We start from the raw sequence: 24218 nt of genomic DNA, 5'->3' as shown, positions 1-24218 counted from the left end.
AATGACAGATAGTAGGGGCTTCAGCGAACATTTTGAAAAAGCCTTTAAAAAAGGCTCCTTCTAAGACCTTGCATCCTATTATTTCCAAGTCTTCATTGCTTTGATGGTTCTAAAATGAGAGAAAAAACAAAAAACACTGAATAAAAGGTAAAGGCACCCTTTTGTAATAACGGTCATAAATAACATACCATTATATTTATTATCTAACAGAGGTAGTTAAAATACATTCAAATAAGAGTCATAAAACTATTTAATACATTTTTATGTTTATATCTGAATGTTGATGAACTGATCTAGGCTACTTGCGTGGGTCTTATTAAAGCATGTTATTTGTTTTAATATTTATTTGAAAGTATTATTATAATATTTATACATCAATTCACTGAAAACGGTTTAGACCAAGTTTAGACTTCATTGCCAAAGCGCAGTTGAAAGGACAATGACACCTCACAGGTCTGAAAGATGACGGAAATGTTTTGGTGAGTCTCTTGAAGCTGTTAATGTGTGTCTGCTGCCACCTAGTATCCATATTGGGAATAGACTGGTTTTTCTCTCTCTCTTATGAAGTAGTAAAAGCTTCGTTTTACGTTTGTAGACCTGAAGCCTCATTAGAGGCTGTTTTGTCAGTTGTTGCTGTGTGCTGATTGGCTGTTCAGTCTCCTGCTCTGAACTGTTTACAGATGAGCAAACGCAGGTGATGTGAGTCTCACTTTCTCAGTCAACAGAAAAATATACACAGCAATTCTGTGTACAACAGACACATACTGCACACTCAAACTCCCTTTATAAGGGTCAAAAGCTATGTTTTAAAATACAATCCAAGATACTAAGAACGACATTCTGTAAAGAATGTTTCGTACAGTTGCAACCGTTTTATTTAGAAACTGAGAACAGAAGAATGATCATATCAAAATGGCATATGCAGACATATTTCATGATATTTCTGTCACCGACATACTGTAAACCTCCATTAAAAAAACATATGCAAACTGCAGAAATGTTCTGGACTTAAAAAAAATAAACGTTTAAAAAAAGAATCATTGCTAAAAATAATAAAACATATAAATTCTGTTAGATTGTTAATATTAAACATCTAGTACAGCTTTGGCATCCCTCAGCGCTGCTTTTTTCTTCTGCAAATCCTGTTCCTGTTTCTCCAGGTCTGGAAACACAAAGAACAAAGTCATTCTCATGAAACACTGCCATTTAAGTCCCCATAACAATTCTACTTTCTAATATGTGATTCATCACAAGGCACAAAAATGTACTAATTTATCCATTCAAATGATAAGTATATAAATTCAAAACTTACTGTTAAAGGGTTGAAATAACATAACGCTTTAGATTTAGGTGGTTACAATCAATTACTGTACCTTGTTGCAGCTGAGTAATAATGCAAGGCAGCCGTCCAGATGCCCCCAATACTTTGAGAGCAACATCATAGTCTGTGGAATAATTCATAGCCTTTCAGTCGTATAAACAAAAACCCAGTATTTTATTGAGGGTTAAAGAACATGCAGGGATATTTCAGGTTCAATACAAGTCAAGATCAGCTGATAGTGTTTGTGACAATATAACAGTATAATGACTATAGATCAGTGATCAACACATACACAAAAGATGACTCGTTCCTCTTTTTACTTAAAAAAGGCAAATATCAAGGTTAAAGTGAGAAACGGTATTTTAACGTTTGTGGATTGGCCTCTGTCACTTCCATCTTAAGTTACTCACTGCAACTCAGATTGTTTTTTCTTTTTTCAAAATTAAGTCAAAATTAATGTTTTTTGATAGCAGGATTATGCCACAAATGCTGTTGATTGAGCTTAAAGGTGAAGTTTAAAATATTTTTGGTTAAAACATCTCTCAACCCATTTTATTGTTCAATGACTATTATAAATATTCCATTCATGGGTTTATCTCCCAAAAAAGGGTATACATTGAGCCTCCCAGGCACCAAAAAACATTTAGTGTGGTCCACTCAGATTCGTCAGTGTCTTTCCAGGTCAACCTATAGCAAGAGTTTGGACTGTAGCTACTTTAGCAGACAAAGCAAGAGGCTTTATAGCCAGTGTGTGGGACCATCGCTGGCACGTTACATGGGAAAATAAATTTAGATTGGTAAATCTAAATTTACCAGCAAGCCAAAATTTTAAAAGACTTGCCTAAATACACAGAAACGGACAACCAGGGGCCTGTACCATGATGGTAGCTGAACAAACTCAGGGTTACAGGATTAGTTTTGAGTCAACAAAACCAAACCACTCCAATCTGGGTTAGCTGGTTCCATGATGCTGATCATCAACTTTCTTTTTCAACTCAGGCTTTGATCCTGAGTTTGTGGTGCGTGTGCACATGAAAGTGTGACATCAGTGGCAACAACCAATCACATGCCTTGCAACACAGAGCAAGTGCAATTCACTTTTCGCGAGAGGTTCAGCGAAATTACTTAAGTTACTTTAATATATAGTGATAGAGACTCAAACTTGTAAGGTCACATAAAGTGATTTTTAAATGGTTATCTATTGTTCTACAGCTTATTAATTTATTCAATAGGATCTGTATAAATATTAATTTAAAACAAATTCTTTATAATAATAATAATAATAGTTAAACTAATGGATTAATAATAATATAAACATTTTATAAGATTTATGTATGATTTATAAGTAATTGTCATTAAAGCCAGACAATTTTGTTGTAATTTTTTTTTTTTTTTGGTACTATATAGTGACCTTTAATTTGGAGAAAGAAAAACTGGGGAACTCTTTTTTTTTTTGCGTCGGACATCACTTTGATTGGTCCAATTTCAGTTTGAGATCTCTTACCCAGAACATAACCTGCCCCGGAGCAGATTAGCTGTGGAGCATAAGTTACTATGGCAATGAACGCGCCAAAAAGCCAAGCCACTTTCATGGAATCTAAAACCCAGGATTAATGCAAACTAAACTGAAACTTACCTGGCCTTATAGGCCAATGGTAAGAGGAGGGTAAACATTGGTAATGCTTTTACAAGATGGAGGAATTTGATTCAGTGTTTGGGTTTCAATCGAGACATTGAACTTGCTGAAGTTTCTAAACTCCAGTTTTTGCCACTTTACTGTCAAGTCCCAGATAAAATAAGTTCTGTCATGACAACTCTGAGAGTTTAGCATGGTAATGTACACGACAATGCATTTACTACAGCAAATAAATCCACAAACATAGCAGATCTATACAGGTGGAGCTGGGGAAGGTGGAGGTTTCTGAAGCGCATTGCAGCTGCTACAGCAAACACTAGCCAAGTATTTGAATGTTGAGCAGCGAGCTCATTGGCTGCTGATGCAAAAAGATAATGATGTCATTATGCGCCATCTAGAGTTTCATGACAGAACTTTGGATATGTTGCTATGATATGAATAATTGTAAGGGTTTGAGGTTGTTTAAAAACATGCCTTATTTTTGTAATTCCACTATGTGACACTAGTAGCGCAGAAGCCGCTTCACCTTTAACTTGTACTGAACCCAGAATATTTCACAAAACTGGTTTGAATCAAGGCTGTTCTCACCTTGGTGGCTGGCTTTCTGTGACTGCACTCTTTCTCCTAGACTGCTCAGCTGAGACACAAGCTCTGAGAAGATTTCTTTAGTCCACCCGGCCTCATTACATCTGGTCCAAAATATGGTGGCACTGGACTTGGAACTCACTGTGGTACCCACACCAGAAGCATCTGCTGCAGTGGGACGACCAGGTGATGAAGAAACCCCCGCCGGAGGAGTTACTGGTAGCTGCTCAGATTTGAAGCGAGATGCTGAGATTGTTTGTACTGAGGATATTAGCAGTTCTGGAACGTCTACAGTGGGGCTTGAATGCTGAGGTGACCCAGCCTGACCTGAGGGATCACAGGTGAAATAGTCCAGGGTAGACAGGGTGTGAATTATACAGTGACCATATGGAGTATTTTTTATACTTTAAATCGGGCTATCAAGAGATTAATAAAATAAAAAAAAATCTAATTAATTACATAATGTGCTGATTAATTAATCAAATTAATCTCAAATTAGTGAGATTAATTAATTAACATGCACATCATGTGCCAAATTCATGTACCTTTAATTAATTAAAGGTAGTTATTATTAAAGAAAATAGATATCATTGTTAATTTAGAAAAAACACTGAATAGACATTACAAAAAAGTAGCTTTACAAAAAAAAATTATAAGTAGCTTTAGAAAGAAATATTTTAATTCAACAAACAAAAAAACAAATAAATAGTGAAATATGAAATTATTTAAAAAAAGAAACGATACTCTAAATATAAAACTAAAAGCGGCAGTAGGTGGTGGCAAATTCCTGTCTTAATAAGAGAGTCATTCAATCATTCATTCAGCTGATTCATTCAGAAATGGAGACTGCCTTTATGAATGGCTCACTGAATCATTGATTCACTAGATTCATTTAAAAATGTGGATTCATTCATGAAACCCCTCTGTGTGTTGATCAGAGATTCACAACAGTTTTCTAGGGCTTTATTTTCATTGGCGAAATTACTGACAATGTGTCTAAAATGTAATTATTCATACCTTTATCTTATCCTCATATTTTAGGTAAAAACTTTTATGTAATCTATTTTTGTCTTTCTACCAGTCAATGATAATTCTGAAAGAAAACACGCAGTGTTTGTTATAGTAACACATGCAACTTTCACGCGCATGACAGAACAGCGCGCTTGTATTTCAGCGTTGCTGTTAATGTTATGGTTATTTTAGCGATTAGTTTGCTCCGTAAATTCAGTTCAACAGCATTACGCTGAAGAGGATAAACTTTATCACTCGACTGAATCTACACATGCATTTTAGGTGTTCTTGCTCCATCCAAGCATACATTCACATCTTTGATAGAGCGCTGTAGTGTATTCTTCAACCGCTCAGGTAATATAAATACAATCCATTTCAGGGGTTGCCAATACAATCCCCTGTTATTCACACCCTGGGCATAGAGTAAATGGTACCTGGTGAGACAGGCTCAGTACTTGGAGCTGTGGGCGATGGAGAAGTTCTGTTTGTGGATGGCGTTTCCTTATGTTCAGGGGCAGTGACAGACCCAGATGAGGTAGACACAGCCGCTGGGGCTGCACCGACAGGTGAAGAAGGTTCTAGACTGTGCTCTGAAACACAGATATACTGTTTAAAAAAAATACTTTTTTCCACAGATTTAAGCCTTATTGAATTGACAGCAGCAGGACAATAGAAGAGAGATGAACACACCTGATTCTGCTGAGGGTCCAGAGTCCAAAATAACGCTACAGGGAATAGTGATACAGTACGGTTTTGATGGTAACAAACTCTGAGACTCTTCCTGAGACAGAGAGAGAGAACAATGTAAGCAAGTACACTGCTAGCTGCAGGCGAGCTATAAGAGAGACTGAATATAGTGGTGAGTATAATACACCATTCAAAAGTTTGGGTCAGAAAGGTTTTTTTTTTTTAAGAAATTAATTCTTTTATTCAGCAAGGATGCATCAGATTGAACAAAAAAGCAAACATTTATAATGTCACAAAAGATTTCTATTTCAAATAAATGCTGAATACTGGAGTAATGGCTGCTGAAAATTCAACTTTGCCCTCAGAAGAATAAATTACATTATAAGATCTATTACAATAGCAAACAGTTATCTTAAATTGTAATAATATTTCACAAGTTTCTGCAGGATTTTTTTTTTTTTGTTATCAACATTTTTATTTTTCATACATAACATCCAAAAAAATAAAAAATAAATAAAAAATACAAAATAATAATAAAAACAACAACAACAGACACATACTCAATATCTCAAAGTCCAGTCAAAGGGAGGGAGAGAGGGAAGGACAAGAAAAACATAAAAGAAGTTTCTGCAGGATTTTTAAGCTCAAATTTAAGACCTTTTTAAGATCTTTTTAAGACTTGCACAAATAAAATTAATACCATATGAGAGAAGTAAGGCAATGTCTATAGTACCATATTAAACTGTAAAATTACTGTAAAACGCATAATTTACAGTTCAGATACAAGTTTTCACAAAAACAAAAAGTTTTATAAAATGATAAACTTTACATTTCAGGTTTCAAACCATTTTTAAGAAAAGTCAAAAGTATTATTAATCAAGTATTAATTTTAAACAATTATTATCAATAAATTATTATATCAATTAAATAACAAATTAGGGGTGTGTGATATTGATATCTTGATAATTTTCTGGGATTTTATTGATAGTGATAATTAGACAATATTTTGCTGAGTGTTATTGTGCTGATATCTTATCTCTAATTGTGCTGACAGTGGACTCCTGAATTTTTCTATGTTATTCATATTCTGTGTGGTCAGTTCACAGCAGTGATAGAAATTAATCATTTCCAACAAGTTTTATGGGCATTTTTACCTTTATGCCATTTTTTCTAAAAGTGTGCACCATCTTTTGAGTCAAATTCTTGCATTTGGAGTGTTTCCAAGCAAATTAAATCAGTATCAACAAAACTGATCTTTGCAATGCAAAGAAAACACAGAAGATGCATTAGACGTGGCATTTAGATGTATTTAAACACTGTTTAATGCAGCTCTGAGGGACATGGATAACCAGAACGATAACCAGTTGCTTCTTATTCATGTTTGAACATAAGAGCGCAATACAGGACTGATTACTTTCAATCTTATCCACTGTTCTATTAGCGCATACACCGGACCGGAAAAGAGTTTTCCCTACTCCGTTACGTTGTGAAATAGGCCTATTGAACATGTAAATTGGCAAATTAATCTGCGAATCACATTCTGAATGGTGGGGTCTGGACCTGGTACGTATATCACGGATCGTCCCGGGTTACTTGACTGTAACCCTGTTCCCCGAAAAAGCGGGAACGAGATGCTGCGCTGAAAGCGCTATGGGAACATTCTTTGTTCGACCGGTTGTTGAAGCACGTGTGCCAAACACGCCAAACTTGGCTTAAATAACCTCGGTTAGGTGACGTCACTCGATTACGAACACCTGGAGGTTATAAATAGATGTGACGCGGAAACATCCTCAGGTCAAAATTTTGTCTGAAAGGGCGTCCAGTCACGCTTACAGTGCGGCATTGAGGCGCAGCATCTCGTTCCGCTGGGGAACAGGGTTACAGTCAAGTAACCCGGACGTTCCCCTATCAAAAGCTACTCGATGCTGCGCTGAAAGCGCTATGGGAACGAGAATACCAACGCCGCCGCACTGGAAGTGTCTGGACCCCCAATGTTGTGTAGTGTGTGCGCACAAACATGAAAGAGGTCTCAGACATGACTCTGGGATGTCGACTCAAGGACATGCGAGCCCGGAGTAACATGAACATCCAAACTATAGAATCTAACAAATGTGTGCGGAGAGGACCAACCTGCCGCATCACAAACTTGCTGCAAGGGGACACCTCTTGCCAAAGCCATGGAAGATGCAATCCCCCTGGTTGAATGGGCCCTTACACCTAGAGGCGAAGCTTGACCACGCGCCTCATAGGCTAGGGCAATAGCATCCCTCACCCAATGTGACATAGTCTGTCGAGTGGCAGCCGCCCCCCGGTTGCGCCTCCAAAACATACGAAAAGCTGCTCCGACTTACGCCACTGGCTAGTGCGGTGGACGTAAATCTGGAGAGCACGTACTGGACAAAGTAAGTGAAGTTTCTCCTGCTCCGGTGTCGTGAACGGCGGAGGGCAGAAGGCCTCGAGAACGACCGGATTTATGGTCGAGAATGGAACCTTCGGAAGATAACTAGGGTGAGGATGCAAAATAGCTTTGACCAGCCCAGGGGCAAAATCTAGGCAGGATGACGAGACTGACAGAGCCTGCAAATCCCCAATTCTCTTCAGAGAAGTAATAGCTGTTAGAAAAACCATCTTTAGGGTCAGAAGCCTGACAGGCGCTGACTCTAGTGGTTCGAAAGGGGTGTCCACTAAGCCCTCAAGCACTATAGCTAGGTCCCATGAAGGAACTGTCGCTCTAGTGGGCGGCCTCAACCGCTTAGCTCCTCGAATGAAGCGGGCAACTAGAGGGTGTTTCCCCACCGAAACCCCATCAATCAGAGCATGGCAAGCCGAGATGGCGGCCACGTAAGTTCTGAGTATTAGGACATGTTCCTGAGGACAGTTTCTCTTGCAGAAACTCCAGTACTGAAACAATCTGGCAGTGAGCTGGGTCTGCATGGTGTGTCGTACACCAACTTTCAAAACGCGCCATTTACTGGCATAAGTTCTTCTAGTGGAGGAGCCTAGCGCTCAGAATAGTCTCTATTACATCGGCTGGAAGGCCAGCATGTCTCAGTTGGTCCCCCTCAGGGGCCAGACATGAAGGTTCCAGAGCTCGGGCCGGGGATGAAATATTGTCCCCTGTGCCTGAGAGAGAAGGTCCCTCCTCACCGGAATCGCCAACGGCGAGCCGTCGAGGAGAGATATTAGATCTGAGAACCATATTCTGGTCGGCCAACGGGGCGCTATCAGTAGGCGAGACCCCTCTTGACGGACCTTGGCCAGGACTCCTGGGAGCAGAGCGACCGGGAAATGCGTAAAGACGCAGTCTGGGCCACACATGGGCCATCGCGTCCAGACCCAGGGAGCTGGATGAGTCAGAGAGAAGTAGAGGGGACATTGTGCTGTCTCCTGTGAAGCAAAGAGGTCCACCTCTGCTTCGTAAAACCTTTCCCAGATTTGACTGACTACTTCGGGGTGGAGTTTCCATTCCCCGTGTATCACAGCTTGTCTGGACAGCAAGTCTGCTCCCACATTCATATGTCCGGGGATGTAAATCGCCCTGAGGGACAGGAACTTTTCCTGTGCCCAAAGCAGAACTTGGTGCGCTAGCTCGTTCAAGCGGCGCGACCGCAGTCCACCCTGACGATTTATGTAAGAGACTACCGCCGTGTTGTCCACCCGCACTAGGACATGGTAGCCTCTTAACTGCTGGAGGAAGTATTTCAGGGCCAGAAATACAGCCTTCATTTCGAGGCAATTGATGTGCCATTCGAGAAGATGACCTCTCCAGATCCCTTGGGCTGGACGGCCATCTAAGACCGCTCCCCAGCCCGTGAGGGATGCGTCTGTCGTTAGCATCTTGCGACGACAGCACGGACCTAGAGTGGGACCCAAAGTCAGAAACCGGGGTCTGAACCACATAGAAAGGGTACAAGCCCTGGCGCGTAACCCTTATTTGCCTCTGGGGATTGGCCCTTGGATGAAATCCCCTGGCTCTGAGCCACAACTGAAACGATCTCATGTGCAGGAGACCCAAGGGTATCACCGTGGATGCAGCTGCCATGAGACCTAGAACCCTCTGAAGGTAATGAACAGTAATCTTCTGGCCTAGCTTGATGTTCTTTAGGGCGTTTAGAATGGATTCGACGCGTGCAGGAGACAGATGTGCCCGCATCGTGATCGAATCCCATACGACCCCCAAATACGTTGTCCTCTGAGCAGGAGAGAGAACGCTTTTCTTGGCGTTGAGTCTCAACCCCAGAGATTCGAGATGAGCTAGGACGACATCCCGATGTCGAAGCGCTAGCTCCTGAGACTGAGCCAGAATCAGCCAGTCGTCTATGTAGTTTAAAATGCGGATGCCCTGGAGTCGTAGAGGAGCCAGAGCTGCATCCATGCATTTGGTGTAAGTGCGGGGTGACAAGGCTAGGCCGAACGGAAGAACCCGATACTGGTAGGCTTCACCAAAGCGAACCTCAGGAACTTCCTGTGTTGTGGCAATATTTCTATATGAAAATAAGCGTCCTTTAGATCGATAGTCACAAACCAATCCTCTGATTGGATGTAAGAAACAATCATCTTGATTGTCAGCATTTTGAACTTGTATGTTCTGAGGTAGCGGTTCAACCCGCGAAGATCTAAAATCGACGCAACCCCCGTCTTTCTTGGGAACAAGAAAATACCGGCTGTAATAGCCTGACTGTCTGTCTGGCAGGGGAACACGTTCTATGGCCCCTTTGTCCAGCAGAGTTTGCAACTCCTGTGTCAACAAAGCGCTCGTTCGGTTTCACGGAAGTGGAGACCACGCCGTTGAAACGCGGAGGCCGGCACGTAAACTGAACCCTGTAGCCTCTCTCTACAGTCCTTTGTACCCACGGAGAGATATTTGGCAGAAGCTTCCACGCTGCCAGCTTCTCTGAAAGGGCACTAGTTTTGACACTTCGCTTTGATGGGGGATGTTAGATGTCTGGCATCCTGAAACGTGGCAGGAGAAAAACGAACACCTAACATTTCGCTGGAGACCGCTGGTCCCGAACGCCAGTGGCGGCGGAGATTGGACAGCGGCCCCTGAGGGTGCCAGGAAGGAGCCTCTACTCTGTTGGAACTGTACGCCTCCCTGGGGACACACCCCACGGTCCTGGGCGCACCAGCCTCAGGACTTCTTTTTGGCGGAGATGATGCTCCGCAGGTCCGGTCTCCTGGGCGGGATTGATGCGCGCGAGCTGCACCCCAGTCTCTACGAGGGGTGCTCGCTCGCCACACTCTCTTTCTGCGCTTCACGCCTCAAAGGAACCGGACCTGGTCGGGACCGGTGGTCGACGGTCCCGACTCTTGAGCACGGCAGGGAAGAAACCTCACAAACGCTTCCTCATAGCGCTTCGCCTCCCGAAACCTAGTGACGACGGTGTTGACGGCGTCGCCAAATAGGCCGGAAGGCAAGATGGGGGCATCAAGGAGGAAAGCACGGTCTTTGTCCTTGATGCCCGTGAGGTTGAGCCACAGATGTCTCTCCGTGGAAACCATTGCAGCCATAGAACGGCCGATGGCACGGGCCGCCTGCTTGGTCGCACGGAGAGACAAATCTGTGGCCCGGCGGTTCTAAAACGCCTCGCCAGTTGACCCGCCAGTGCTCAAGTCTTTCAGCAGGTCAGCCTGATATGCCTGCAAGACCGCCATAGTGTGCAAAGCAGTACCAGCCTGACCCGCTGCCTGAAAGGCTTTCCCCACCAATGAAGATGTTACTCTGCATGGCTTGGTGGGGAGAGTTGCTTTCTCCAGTGATGATGAGGTCCCAGGAGAGAGATAGCCCGCGAGCGTCTCTTCAATCTGGGGCATCATCATATAGCCCCGTGCCTTTCCATCAACGATAGTTGAGTAGATCGACGTCGAAGGCACAAAAACACGGGACAAATATGGCTTGTTCCATGAACGAGTTAACTCGTCATGGAGGTCACCGAGAAAGGGGAGAGACCGTCGCTGAGGCCCCTCCCCCCGACCACCCGACAGATATCTGTCGTCTAACTTTGAGCGCTTGGGGAACTCTTGCTCCTGCGGCCAGTCTAGGTGTAACCAATCGACTGCCCGAGTAACCACCTCGAGTAACTCCTCATATGCTTTCTCATCACGAGAGGAGTGCTCTGAGGTGGCACTCTCCACCTCCCCAGAAGCAAGAGATGAAGTCTCCTCGGGCCGTTCAGAAGAAGCTTTTTTTCTCACACACACACGCACACAACAATGCGGTCCTTGAAGACAAAAGACCTGAGGATGTTTCCGCGTCACATCTATTTATAACCTCCAGGTGTTCGTAATCGAGTGACGTCACCTAACCGAGGTTATTTAAGCCAAGTTTGGCGTGTTTGGCACACGTGCTTCAACAACCGGTCGAACAAAGAATGTTCCCATAGCGCTTTCAGCGCAGCATCGAGAGTAGCTTTTGATAGGGGAACAACTGTGATCCGTTTAAGCCCTAATAGCCATGACAGATCAGAGCAATCAGTTATTTGCTAATTTAACATGAAATCGTCAAATTGCTACTCGATATCAATCGCATACAACGAAAATACAGAATAATTAGAAAAAAAAATTTACGCACAATAAATAACAGTGCGTCATATCTATACACATTTTCCCCAGAACTTTCTTGCGACCCGGTAGGAATTCTTCCACGGCCCAGTGGAAGTTGGGGACCGGTCCGGTGGTTGGGGACCTCTGCTCTAGACAGTTCAGACTCTCGGAGCAGCTATTTGTATGTTTTGGTGGACGTACAAAAGGTCTGCCTGTGTCCAAGCAAAGGCTGTCACACTGGATCGTCAACGCAATTGCTTTGGCTTATAGCTCTAAGGGCGTGGGAATGTCCTATAGGAGTCCCAGCACACTCAACCCACGGACTTGCATCCTCGTGGGCCTGGGCAAATGGCATATCTATTCAGGACATTTGTATGGCAGCAGGCTGGTCATCAACCCAGCACTTTCACAAAGTTTTATAACCTAGATGTGTCGCTTGCCTCACATGTGCTGTCAGTGTGAGCAGTGCACGTGCCTACTCAGCCTCAGTTATGATCTGAGATGTGTATCAGTGGTTTCGACTAGGTCGTATACACCCTGTATTGACGCACCACCAATTCAATGCTGTCCCTATCAGTTTATCACAGTGTTATGATATAGTTCACCATGTCTTTTAGGACTTGATCACCATCATACTCTGCTTATTGAGCACCAGTACGACCGTTGCATCATAACACAAGATTTCACTGAAATGAAACAGTTTCAACTAATCTATATGTGAAAGCGCCAAATCATTAGTCTAGTCAGGCTCCATCGCTGTGACATGGTGGGATTTTATACGTTCCCATAGCAATGTAGAGTGACCGAATCGATAGGGAACGCTCATTTGGTAGAAATATAACATATAACTGTTTCCCAGAACAGAATGGCAGAACAAGCAACACCGGACTTTGAACATAAAACTGGTTTTTCCGTCCCCAAATTTAAGACCTCTTGAAATCATAATTACTTATTACTTTTTAAGGCCTTAAATTTGATACAACTTTGCCATAGAATGGAAAACTGTATTAACTTTGGCATGGTTGAATAATAAGAGTTCTGTACATGGAAATTATATACCGTGAGCCTCAAACACCATTGTTTCCTCCTTCTTATGTAAATCTTGTGAATAAAAAAGACAGCTGAAAAATAGGCGAATCAGAACATAACACCGACTGTGACAGTTGGGATCACTAATAGTTGCGCCCCCAACATTTGCATGTTCTAGGCCAGCCGCCAGCCGAACCATCAGAAGAGTCTGCAGGTATTGTGAAGAAACAAGCAAGGACAACAGCGAAAAAGCAGATCATGGAAATAAATGGCTGTGCAGGGGATGTGACGTGCAGGGATGGGTTGGTGTCTGTATTCAGAAAGGCACGGAAAGCAAATAACGCCTTCTAATAAAACAATGCGAGCCACTAAAGGGACATGGTTAGCTCCTTGCTAGTAGGGCTGGGCGATATATCAAACAAGATATTCATGCGCATCTCGTCGCAATATCGTGTTCATTATCGAAGGCGATTCATCTGCGATAATGAACGCAATATTGCGTAGCTTGTCAGTGAACTACGGCTTTGTGTATTAAATGGCGTTCTATTTGAAAACAGGTGATGGAGATTTAGCGCTAATCACAGAACCGGCTTTACTGACCAGATGCGCATGAATATCGTGTTCGATATATCGCCCAGCCCTACTTGCTAGCGGGAGCCTGTTACATTGCAGTACATAAGATTTCACTTACCACATAAACAGAGTAAGATCTGTTTGATTTACTGATCCTGAGAACCACTGACAAGCATCTGATATTGTAAAATGTGTGGTAAGTACTGCCGCTCCATAGTATAAGCAGAGTGTGCGATCGCGAATCTCGAAAGCGAAAGTGAAACTAAAAAGCGATCGCGCATTTGAAAGCAGTTTCAGTGCCCCGCATATTAACAGCAGCTCCCTGATGCCCGCATTTATTTACAGTATAATTACCTAACGATATAACTGCGAGAGAAAGTATTGAAATATATATATATTTCCCCTGTGTTTCCTTCCTGTGAGCTACTTAAATGAGCTGCACTGTGAAGCAAAGCTCAACATTATTATTCATGACCCTTCCAAATAAGCCAATAACAGACCATTTCATTCTAGGGAGAAATCCTAGGGTTGTAAATGCACATGTAAAACAGTTTCTGGAGAATTTTTGCCCTTACTTAAGCCACATACCTTCTATGTAGGTATCAGAGGACAATTTAAAATATTGTATCAATGCATTCTATGGCACCTTTAAGAGTTTATTAAGACCCTGATAACAGACTTCTTTTAGAAACATTAAAAATTATTTTGAACAGAAGTGTAACTGTACTAGATGGTGATTAACCTTATTGTACTAAACAGTTAATGTTTAAAAAAACATTATGGTGCAAGATATTGATAATATTTTTTTTCTTTTTTTTTTACTTTTAGTGTCAATTTTGCCCAAGAGGCCTGTTTAATTTGTTCCTCTGCATTTAATGTTGCTGGCTTGACAGTTTGTTACAATTCCTAGCTATGGAAAAGTTTTACAAAAAGGTATGGGGGAGCTTTGATTCATTTATAGATCATCCTCAAGCCTTGGATCTTTTCTAGCCATGTATCAGACTGATATGTATGTAGCAAACAATACCTTTGTTCCGAAGTGCCATTGGCCTTGTGTTGTGTTTTTGTTGTCATTTTTGACACGGAAATATCAGTAAATACATCTGCTTGTTTATGGTGTGACATGAGTGTGATGTGTTGTGTACAGAGAGACTCACTGAATCAATGTCGGTGTCATCGTCAGCTTCTGAAAATAATGAGATTGTTGATAGGAATGATAAATGATACTTCTTGTTAATGTTTTTTTTTTGTTAAATACAAACATTCATACCTGTGGTTGATGGATTGAGTTTTTTACACAGCCTGCAGACAAAGCAAAACACAAAAAGTTTCTTTACATAACTTTACTATTGTAAGTTTTTGCCAAAACAGATTATGGTATTTTTGTATTTGTATTGCTTTCAAAATGGTTCTAAACCCTAAACATACCTTGTTTTTTTAGGCACAGGAGTGGACCACTATTAAAAGTGAAGAGAGAAACACTTCATTGCTACAATTTTACTACCAAATGTTTTTAAGATTCATTTAAAATCTGTAAGGGTTAATTCACCAAAAAATGCCTCTTTTTTTTGCATTCTCTCACCCTCATGTCTTTCTAAACCTGTACGACTGACTTTCTTCAGTGGAACTAAATAAAACAATTTGAAAAAATGTCTCAGATATTTTGTCTATATTAAAGGTCAATAGGGTCCAGTCTTGCTTTGAATTCTGACAAGATCATATCTGTTTATTGATACAGTGTAATTTGTTCTATAGCATAATACAAGTAAAATGATCATCTGTGAATACAATTCTGTAGCCACTCATTTCTGAGATGAGACCCAATAAAAAATGACACATTCATTTTAATTTTTTTAATTAAGTTACATTAATTAGCTATTCAAAAGTTAAACCAAGTTAAAATTCATGTTACGAAGTCATATTTAGTGATAATAGTACAGAGCAATTTTACTCTATTTTCTAGATGGTGATGATGACTGTACGGAGGAAAACATCAAGTGTCTTAATGTAGAGGAAAGCTGAAGTGTGTGTGTGTGTGTGTGTGTGTGTGAGATGCATCATGATAACTCACATTGTTCTGATTTGGAGGTGTACAATACTCTATATTTGACTGTACTGGAGCATACATAGATTCAATTTCATCATCTATGATAAAATTATAATAGTGTTATTAATGTTTTACACATTACATTATCTGTCATCAACATGCCAAAAACAATGACCCTGTCAGGCCTTTTCATGGTAGGCCTTCGACCGTCTGGCAAACCTTGTAAACAAAAACACCAACAGAAAATTTGACAATAATTCTCACATTGACATTTCACATTTTCACACAAGTTGCTTACAAATTTGCATCACTAAAACAAATACAATTATAGATATAAAAAAATTAAAATCGAAACACTTACTTATTTTTTGGATTCTGGATCATGTAATTCACAGAACACTCTAAAAGGAAATTCATTTGGTTAATTTCACTACACCTAAATCATACCATAAAACATAAATTGATAAAAGATTATTTTATCTTACTTATAACTGCCTTTAGTACTGTCTTCAAGGGCTCTGCCACGATCCTCTATGGCACAGGGATAATGGTACGATCGCTTACAACGTTTTACATCACATCCTGCTGTTGCACCATTTTGTTTACAGTGTAATTGCGCCTCCCCAGTCAGAGTCGAGCCCGCCAATTTATAATATTCAATTCATAATGGATAGGCAGCATCAGCGTAGCAGTTGGGCTAAATGTAAATTAAAAATGAGAAAATATCAGGGCACATAGCCAGGGCTCTACAATGCGACTGAAAAGTACTGCATGCAACTATCAAAACATACCCGATCAGCATTTGTGTTTGCGCTCAGGGAGCTTCAAAGATTTCTACTTGCGTGTTCGCAGCGGTGAGTAATGTGTCGCAGACATTAATTTCTTGAATGCAATGTTAATCAGAATCCACTCACTGCTCAAAATACTTTTGTTCATTGCTGAGTTATGCAAGCTCACAAATCCTCTCGTTATAACAAACAAAGTGTAGACAGGGTGTAAATAAGAGATTCGTTGTGCAGTGTAGAGCGCTTCATTGATTATTATGGAGCTTTGTGAGATTGCGATGAACTATGATAGCTTTTAAAGATTATAGGGGAGTTTGCAAATGTGATATCAAATTAATACAACAGTTCAACAAACAATAAGTTATATAAAGTGATGTACATTGTATGAATTTAACAATATTTCCCGATTTTGCTCTATTTCGTAAAGGAAAATAGTTTCAAACAGTCACAGCTGAGCCGCTGCGCATCTCCATTCAAATACAGCGTTGTTTCGTTTATGAATGAACCTGCGTTTTTAAATGAATCTAGAGTCAGTGATTCAATTATCCATTCATAAAGACAGTGCCTGCGTCCCAATGTGCATACTATCCATCCTAAATTCTATGTGATAGTAGTCATTTTCAATACTATTTAGGGCAGATAGGGTGGATAGTATGCACATTGGGACGCAGGGAGTCACTTGCTTCGTTTCTGAATGAATCAGCCGTTCAAACAAATCAGTTAAATGAATGATTCAGTGATAAAAATCAGTGACTTGCTGCCACCTGCTGGCAGTTTTATTTTTAAAGTGTCATAGTTACTTAAATCATTTCAATCAAACAATAGTTCTATATTCAAAATTTTATATTTAAAACATTAATCTCACAACATTGTTATGAATTTAAAACATCCATCCCACCTCTGAGCCTTTGTAAATGTCTGTAAATTTACCTTCATGCCACTTTTGTGTTCTGTGCCACCTTTGTAGTGGAAACTGATTTTGTTAATATTGATTTATTTTGATTGGTAACTTATTCTTATTATTCTACCTGTTCTTATTCTATTTTTTTTATTAGACATTTTGGAAAAGCTTATAAATATGGACTTTTGAATTTGACATAATGACATACTTTTAATAAAATTAGAGAAAAAAAAATTGCATTGCAAAAAATACCAGAAAATGCCCCTGTAAATCACTTTAAGGAGTCAAATATCACCTTCTAATGGGAAAGCTAATTTTGTTATTGATCAGAAGGTGCTCCTGAATTTTGAGGGAGGAGGGGGCACTTCAAATGTGCTCACCCTAGGGCACTACACTGTGTTAATCCGGGCCTGTGTACGACTGACTTTCTTCAGTGGAACTAAATAAAACAATTTGAAAAAATGTCTCAGATATTTTGTCTATATTAAAGGTCAATAGGGTCCAGTCTTGCTTTGAATTCTGACAAGATCATATCTGTTTATTGATACAGTGTAATTTGTTCTATAGCATAATACAAGTAAAATGATCATCTGTGAATACAATTCTGTAGCCACTCATCTCTGAGATGAGACCCAATAAAAAATGACACATTCATTTTTATTTTTTTAATTAAGTTACATTAATTAGCTATTCAAAAGTTAAACCAAGTTAAAATTCATGTTACGAAGTCATATTTAGTGATAATAGTACAGAGCAATTTTACTCTATTTTCTAGATGGTGATGATGACTGTACGGAGGAAAACATCAAGTGTCTTAATGTAGAGGAAAGCTGAAGTGTGTGTGTGTGTGTGTGTGTGTGTGTGTGTGTGAGATGCATCATGATAACTCACATTGTTCTGATTTGGAGGTGTACAGTCCTCTATATCTGACTGTACTGGAGCATACATAGATTCAATTTCATCATCTATGATAAAATTATAATAGTGTTATTAATGTTTTACACATTACATTATCTGTCATCAACATGCCAAAAACAATGACCCTGTCAGGCCTTTTCATGGTAGGCCTTCGACCGTCTGGCAAACCTTGTAAACAAAAACACCAACAGAAAATTTGACAATAATTCTCACATTGACATTTCACATTTTCACACAAGTTGCTTACAAATTTGCATCACTAAAACAAATACAATTATAGATATAAAAAAAAATTAAAATCGAAACACTTACTTATTTTTTTGGATTCTGGATCATGTAATTCACAGAACACTCTAAAAGGAAATTCATTTGGTTAATTTCACTACACCTAAATCATACCATAAAACATAAATTGATAAAAGATTATTTTATCTTACTTATAACTGCCTTTAGTACTGTCTTCAAGGGCTCTGCCACGATCCTCTATGGCACAGGGATAATGGTACGATCGCTTACAACGTTTTACATCACATCCTGCTGTTGCACCATTTTGTTTACAGTGGTGGCAAAGCTAGAAATAAACACACAGCAGTTATGCATCCACTGAGAAACAAGACTAGAATATGATGACTGTTTGGTTACAGTTTACATTTAATGTACAGAAGTATTCATGTTAAAGTATAATGCTGTACTATGCTGAACAATACAAATTACCATTGCAATGAAAATTATTCAAATTTTGATAATGTGGTAAAAGTGATAATGTCAATATACAGTACAATGTAATGTTTTTGAGTTAAAGGATTTTTTGGAGTATAGCTGTCATATATATTCTGTTTTCAACTCATATTTGTATGGTATGGTACAAAATTGTGTTAAAAAACAATTAAGCTTTGGAAACTTTTAAAACAAAGCTGAATTACCTTGAGCTGTTACACACATATATACATTTAGTCCATGCATGTGTTGAAGTTGAGTAGCAATGGACGGCCAGATCAAAAGAGCTCTCAAAAAAGCTACAGAGAAGAAATTATTCTATTACATTAGAAAGTCTATGGCTACAAGAAGATCTCAGAGACACAGCTTATTCATAAGTTTAAAATGCGTTGTACCAGAAAACCTTTGAAGATGTTGAAGAAAAAGCACAATATCATCAAGGGGAATAAAAGGTTTGATCAGAGCAACTGAGAAAAACCCTTAATTTACTAACGAAGGCTTTTTGATGAAAGTAGTGGCAGTGTAAAACAAAAAATCATCAGTGATCTGGAAGCTTTTTCAAACAAAGAATGGGCCAAGATTCCAGTAGAGATGTGACAGAAGCGTCTAAGCACTTACAGGCAGCATTTAATGGAGGTTATAAAGAATAAAAGATTCTGCACAAAATTTGACTTGGCGATTGAATAATTTTGTACATGAATGTGTAGAGCCAATTAGAATTTTTTCATTTTCAACTTTACGTTCTCACAACAATCATTCAAATGTGTATTAATAAACTTCCTATAATAGCTTACCAATGCCTTTGTTGAATTGGTTTCATACTATTTTGTTCTCGGCAGCAAAATGCCTTGCAGGTCAAGGGGCTTGAATAATTTTGATTGCAACTTTACATGTATTGTACAGAATGTATACCTGTAGAACATGCCACATAAAATACCCCTAATACACTTATTTACACTTAAGCTGCAGTTTATTAATATGTATTGTAGTTCATCATTAAAGTATCGTGTATGGACACTGTTATGTAAAGTATTACACAATATTTTGAGAAAAATATTAACCAGATAAAATTAATTAACGTTTTAGAGGCAGTTAATGTGTGTTGTGCATATGCTTTTGCAATATTTACTAGTCTTTTTCCTCTCTTCAGCTCTTTCTTTACATCATCTACATCAAAACCAAACAGGTCGTCGTAGGTGGGCGAATTCTTGCAGTAGATCCCTGATGCAAACAACTGAGGACACAATAAAATAAGATAAGCTTTAAAAGTTATATATAGAAATTACATTTACATGTATTCATTTAACACACTGAAAAAAAGGAAAGGCAGTTTTACTGAATTCACTTAAACAATACACTTACAGTCTACTTAATAAATTTATGTTTGAGATGCAAACATAATTTTATTGTGTAAAGTCTAAATGAAATTCAACACAGTCATCAAAACATGATATAATCACTTTGCAGGAAAACGTTCAAATTGATTCAGATATCCAACAAATGGTGTTCACGTAAAATGATTTTTTTATGCTGTTTGATTTACTTAATTAAAATTAGCTCATGTCACACGATTACTTTACATTTTCTTCTCAACTTAATTCCATTGCGTACAATTAATGTAATTCAGTTTTGTGAAGTTCTCTTATCATTTACGCGGGAGCAACGTGCGCGAGACAATCCGCGCATGCGCTTTGAAAACCAGGACCGTTGGTCTGGGAAAGGACACTTGAGAGGATTGACTGACTTGTTGTTTCCAAAGCTCGTTAAAAGGTAAGAATTTCATTTTAAAAAATCGTATGATAATTCTAAAAATGCAGTCATTGTCAGATTAAATGCAACAATAGTGTTTTAAATTAGCTCCACACACTTTTAAATCATGTCGACGGCATATTTCGTCGAGTGTCATCGCAGAATTGTTTTTTGAGGTAACGTTAATATTACTCGTAGTTTACCAAACTGCAATTAAATCACTCACAAATGGATAATAAGTTTTCATCAGGCGATTAATAGGCTAATGCCTGTCAACATTGGCTAAAAAGTGTTAATTTCACAACGTTTAGAGTTAACTTAGATTTTCAGAATCAGTGATTATAAATATTTAACGGCATTTTGTGCTGAGGGTTGATAGGAAAGAATGCGTACGTATAACAAGGGGAAACCTACTTATTAATGCTTCAAAAGAGCAAGGTTTAATACCTTATGACAATGAATAATTATCCAAGTCTAACGTTAACTATCCAGATGAAGATTAACGTTGAACGTGTTTGCACTTTAGGTGGAACGTAAATCGGTTAAAAAATGTTTTAAAAATGTCAACGTTGTTGTGCTTTTTTATCCATAAAACCCGCTGCTTCCAAGTTCACTGATATGTGTTTTTAGGATCAGATTCGACAATCTGTGCTAAATGAGCTACCCTCTGACTTTAGGTTTGGATTTAGGTGGGGGAGGAGTTCGTCGTCGTTGTGGTATCACAGCAATGGACAAAAACGCTCAATGCTCCTTCATGTAGACAAGCGACAGACCGGAAGTCATTCATTTCCAATGGACAGTAGTGCGGGCGCTGCGTGGAGTTCCAATCATATGCGTACGGGGGAAATTCGGATCCGATTTGAGCTTCGGGTGCGCTAAAATATTTGAACTTCTTCGGCTAGACCTTATGCGATGTATTCTATTAAAAATTATGAGCGTAAGGTTAGAATTACAAATATTTTGTTCTCTTTAACATTATTCTTTAAACACTATTTCTGTAAAATGGTGCTTTAGAATAATTATGGCAGAAATAATTATTCTATAATTATTAAATCACTATTTACGTTGATTAGCCCCTTAAAATCTACTATGTTTTTATTTTGGGGATCATGATTTGTGACGATGCATTCATACATTAATTATATTCATTAAAATTATTCATTTTACCATTGGTTAATATGCCGAGGTGACAGTTGCTGCACGACCAGTTTGCAAGTTCTGCGCCACTGCCACTAGTTGTAAGTCATTTACAAGTGATTAGTTAATGATGAACTAATCATTTACAAAACATGACTATTGTTCACAAATGATTATTTACTAATATCCTAACGATTTACAAATCTGTCGTAAGTTATCTTAAAAAATAGCATCATGAAATAATCAAACAGATCCTTAGTAAATGTTTAATAGTCACTAGTTAAGTTACTCGTTAATATATTATTAATCACTTATAAATCATTGAAATGTCAACATTGTACTATTATCTCAATAAACATTTGTTAATCATGGAAAACAATTATGATTAAACCATTAGTAAATGATCAGTATATAATTCATGTATGTTTCTTTAAAGTTGTAAGCTGGTCTGTTAAAAAGCACAAAAATGCAATTATGCTAAAACTTTTTTTTTTTTTAAGAATAATAAATTATTTGCTGTCAAGTGAATAAAAAACTTAGATATAAATATTAACATCACTTACTAATCATTTATGAACACATAATCATGATTTGTAAAAAAATTTGTTAATCATTAACTAATCACTTGTAAATGACTTACAACTGAAAGTTATTATAAAGTGTTACCCATCTTATAATTAGCATTGTCTTTAATTTGGAAGAGTACAGTAAATTGTTACTTATATTTAGGCCTGCACGATAAATCGCATGCAATATTTAATGCACATCTTGTGAGTAAAGCCGGTTCTGTAATCAGCTGTAAATCTCCATCACTTGTGTGCTTTCAGATGGAACAGCATTTACTACACAGACGCGCGATTATGAATGTGGTTTTGCGCAGCTTGTCAGTGAACAACTGCTCTGTGTTGTAAATGCTGCTCCATGTGAAAGCACACACATGATGGAGATTTACCACTGATTACAGAACCGGCTTTACTGAAACGATGCCCATGAAATATCGCATGCGATTTATCATGCAACTACTTATAATAGTTAAAATCATTAATTGTTGTTGTTATTTATGACTAATTTCTGCTCTTTCTCTCTTTTCAGTGACATTTGCTGTACATGTGGAGTTTCAAAGCCTGTTCAGTTGTTGTTGTCTCTGTCAAGGCCCAAAATTTCAAATCTAAACTCCACCAGTGAGATGGACCGCTTTTTGAATGACTACAGAGACTATAAATGATAAACCCCAGAACAATTCCAACAGCCTTCATGCAAGACACCACTGCAGAGCGCAAACTGTGATCTCATCATTGTTTAGACTGTTCCTCTATGTCAACATTATTTTTACATACATTTCAGTTATTAAAACATTAATTATATTGGTGCACTGTTATGCATACAACAGTGGTTGTCTTTGTTTTTATACTAGTCTCATTAAAACTAATATGTAGTTTAATTACATTTAATCATCAGAGAAGTTATTCATGCTAAGTTTTTGAAAGCAAAATGTTGTTTAGACATGTCATTTAAATGACACTTTGTTCAAACGATTAAATAAAGGCTTTACAGAAGATTTTTGTGTTATTGAAAATGAAATGAAACAACAAACCATTTAAATTTGTATTAAAATGTAATTTTAGTGAAGTTATCAAAATTATGTTAAGGTAACTTAATTTAATTGCACCGAATTAACATGATCGAAGCATATATCTAAAATAAATTAATAATGTTAAGCTAACATAACTGAATTATGTTAGGATAACTTAAAAAGACTATGTACACATTACTTTTTGAAAACACATCTGATTAACACAAAAGTATTATAATGAAACCACATAAAGGATACTGTAAATTCAAACTAAATGTGTGGAACCAATGTCCATAATTCAATTGAGTAAATCCAACAAATCTTTTTTATCCAAAGCGACTTACAATTGGGGAATACATCAAGCAACTCATCTTAAAGAGTCAAACAGACACAGGAAATGCTCGTAATACCAAGTTTCAAGCAGAAGCATTGTTCAAATAAGTAGGCTACAAGCTAGACAGGGGAAGATTAAAGAAAAGTCAAAACAAAGCTGTTTTTTTTTTTTTTTCATTTAAAATTCTTCATTGACCCCTTTAGTTTAAGGTGAAACACATAACCTAACCCAAACAAAACTATGAGTAACAGTCAGCGAACAGCATTAATAACTACAGTACATTTTAGTAACGCATGCAATAAGAAAACATACCAAACAGTTTTGATGTGCGGAGATGTTGCCTTTCGAAGAGAGAGGCCCCGTGATTTCAGTTTCGTCTGATTTCTCGCAAAGTGCACAAATAATTTTATTCTGAAATTGAAATGGATCCGATCCCATATTGAGCTCTGCTTGATGACATTCAACGACGATTCACGTTTTCATTGCAATGTTTTTTTTTTCAGTGGCATTAAGTTTCGTTTTCATTTTATTGCGTAGAAAGGCGGGTCATTTAGTGACGTTCGGTTCTTGAACGATTCGTTCTTTTGAGCCGGTTCTCAGGAAGTAACCGGGAGAGCCGGGGGAACTCGATTTGTCATGACACCGGTTCACAAATCGAACTAAATCAAACTT

General features: G+C 38.6%; 1 protein-coding gene across 2 annotated transcripts; it reads right to left on the bottom strand.

Annotated features, from left to right (window-relative positions):
- Positions 1 to 867: 867 nt before the first annotated feature.
- LOC131546721 (uncharacterized) lies at positions 868 to 24218 on the bottom strand. Of its 2 annotated transcripts, none has more exons than XM_058786563.1 (13): positions 23859 to 24218; positions 19883 to 19987; positions 18474 to 18607; positions 18349 to 18389; positions 18010 to 18083; positions 14814 to 14842; positions 14656 to 14687; positions 14543 to 14568; positions 5244 to 5334; positions 4988 to 5143; positions 3546 to 3869; positions 1374 to 1445; positions 868 to 1162 (listed from the first exon to the last, which is right to left on the bottom strand). In XM_058786563.1, the coding sequence occupies exons 1-13, from the start codon at positions 23982 to 23984 to the stop codon at positions 1086 to 1088; spliced, it is 1287 nt and encodes a 428-aa protein (XP_058642546.1). In that variant the 5' UTR covers positions 23985 to 24218; the 3' UTR covers positions 868 to 1085. The 2 variants fall into 2 exon arrangements, with proteins under 2 accessions (XP_058642546.1, XP_058642545.1); XM_058786562.1 differs by having other exon boundaries at positions 14543 to 14571; positions 23859 to 24217.

Source organism: Onychostoma macrolepis, chromosome 09, assembly GCF_012432095.1.
Source record: "Onychostoma macrolepis isolate SWU-2019 chromosome 09, ASM1243209v1, whole genome shotgun sequence".
Lineage (NCBI taxonomy): Eukaryota > Metazoa > Chordata > Actinopteri > Cypriniformes > Cyprinidae > Onychostoma > Onychostoma macrolepis.
Note: the sequence above shows the minus strand (reverse complement) of the source record. Positions and strands in the feature narration are given on the sequence as shown.

What these genes read in the sequence shown, in the direction of transcription:
- LOC131546721 (XM_058786562.1), bottom strand. Translation starts at nt 23,984, where the DNA reads ATGGGATCGGATCCATTTCAATTTCAGAATAAAATTATTTGTGCACTT. An exon ending in TCCAGAATCCAAAAAAATAA is followed by an intron (nt 18,084 to 18,348) that starts GTAAGTGTTTCG and finishes ATTTTATCATAG; the next exon opens with ATGATGAAATTGAATCTATG. An exon ending in TGGACCCTCAGCAGAATCAG is followed by an intron (nt 5,144 to 5,243) that starts GTGTGTTCATCT and finishes TCTGTGTTTCAG; the next exon opens with AGCACAGTCTAGAACCTTCT.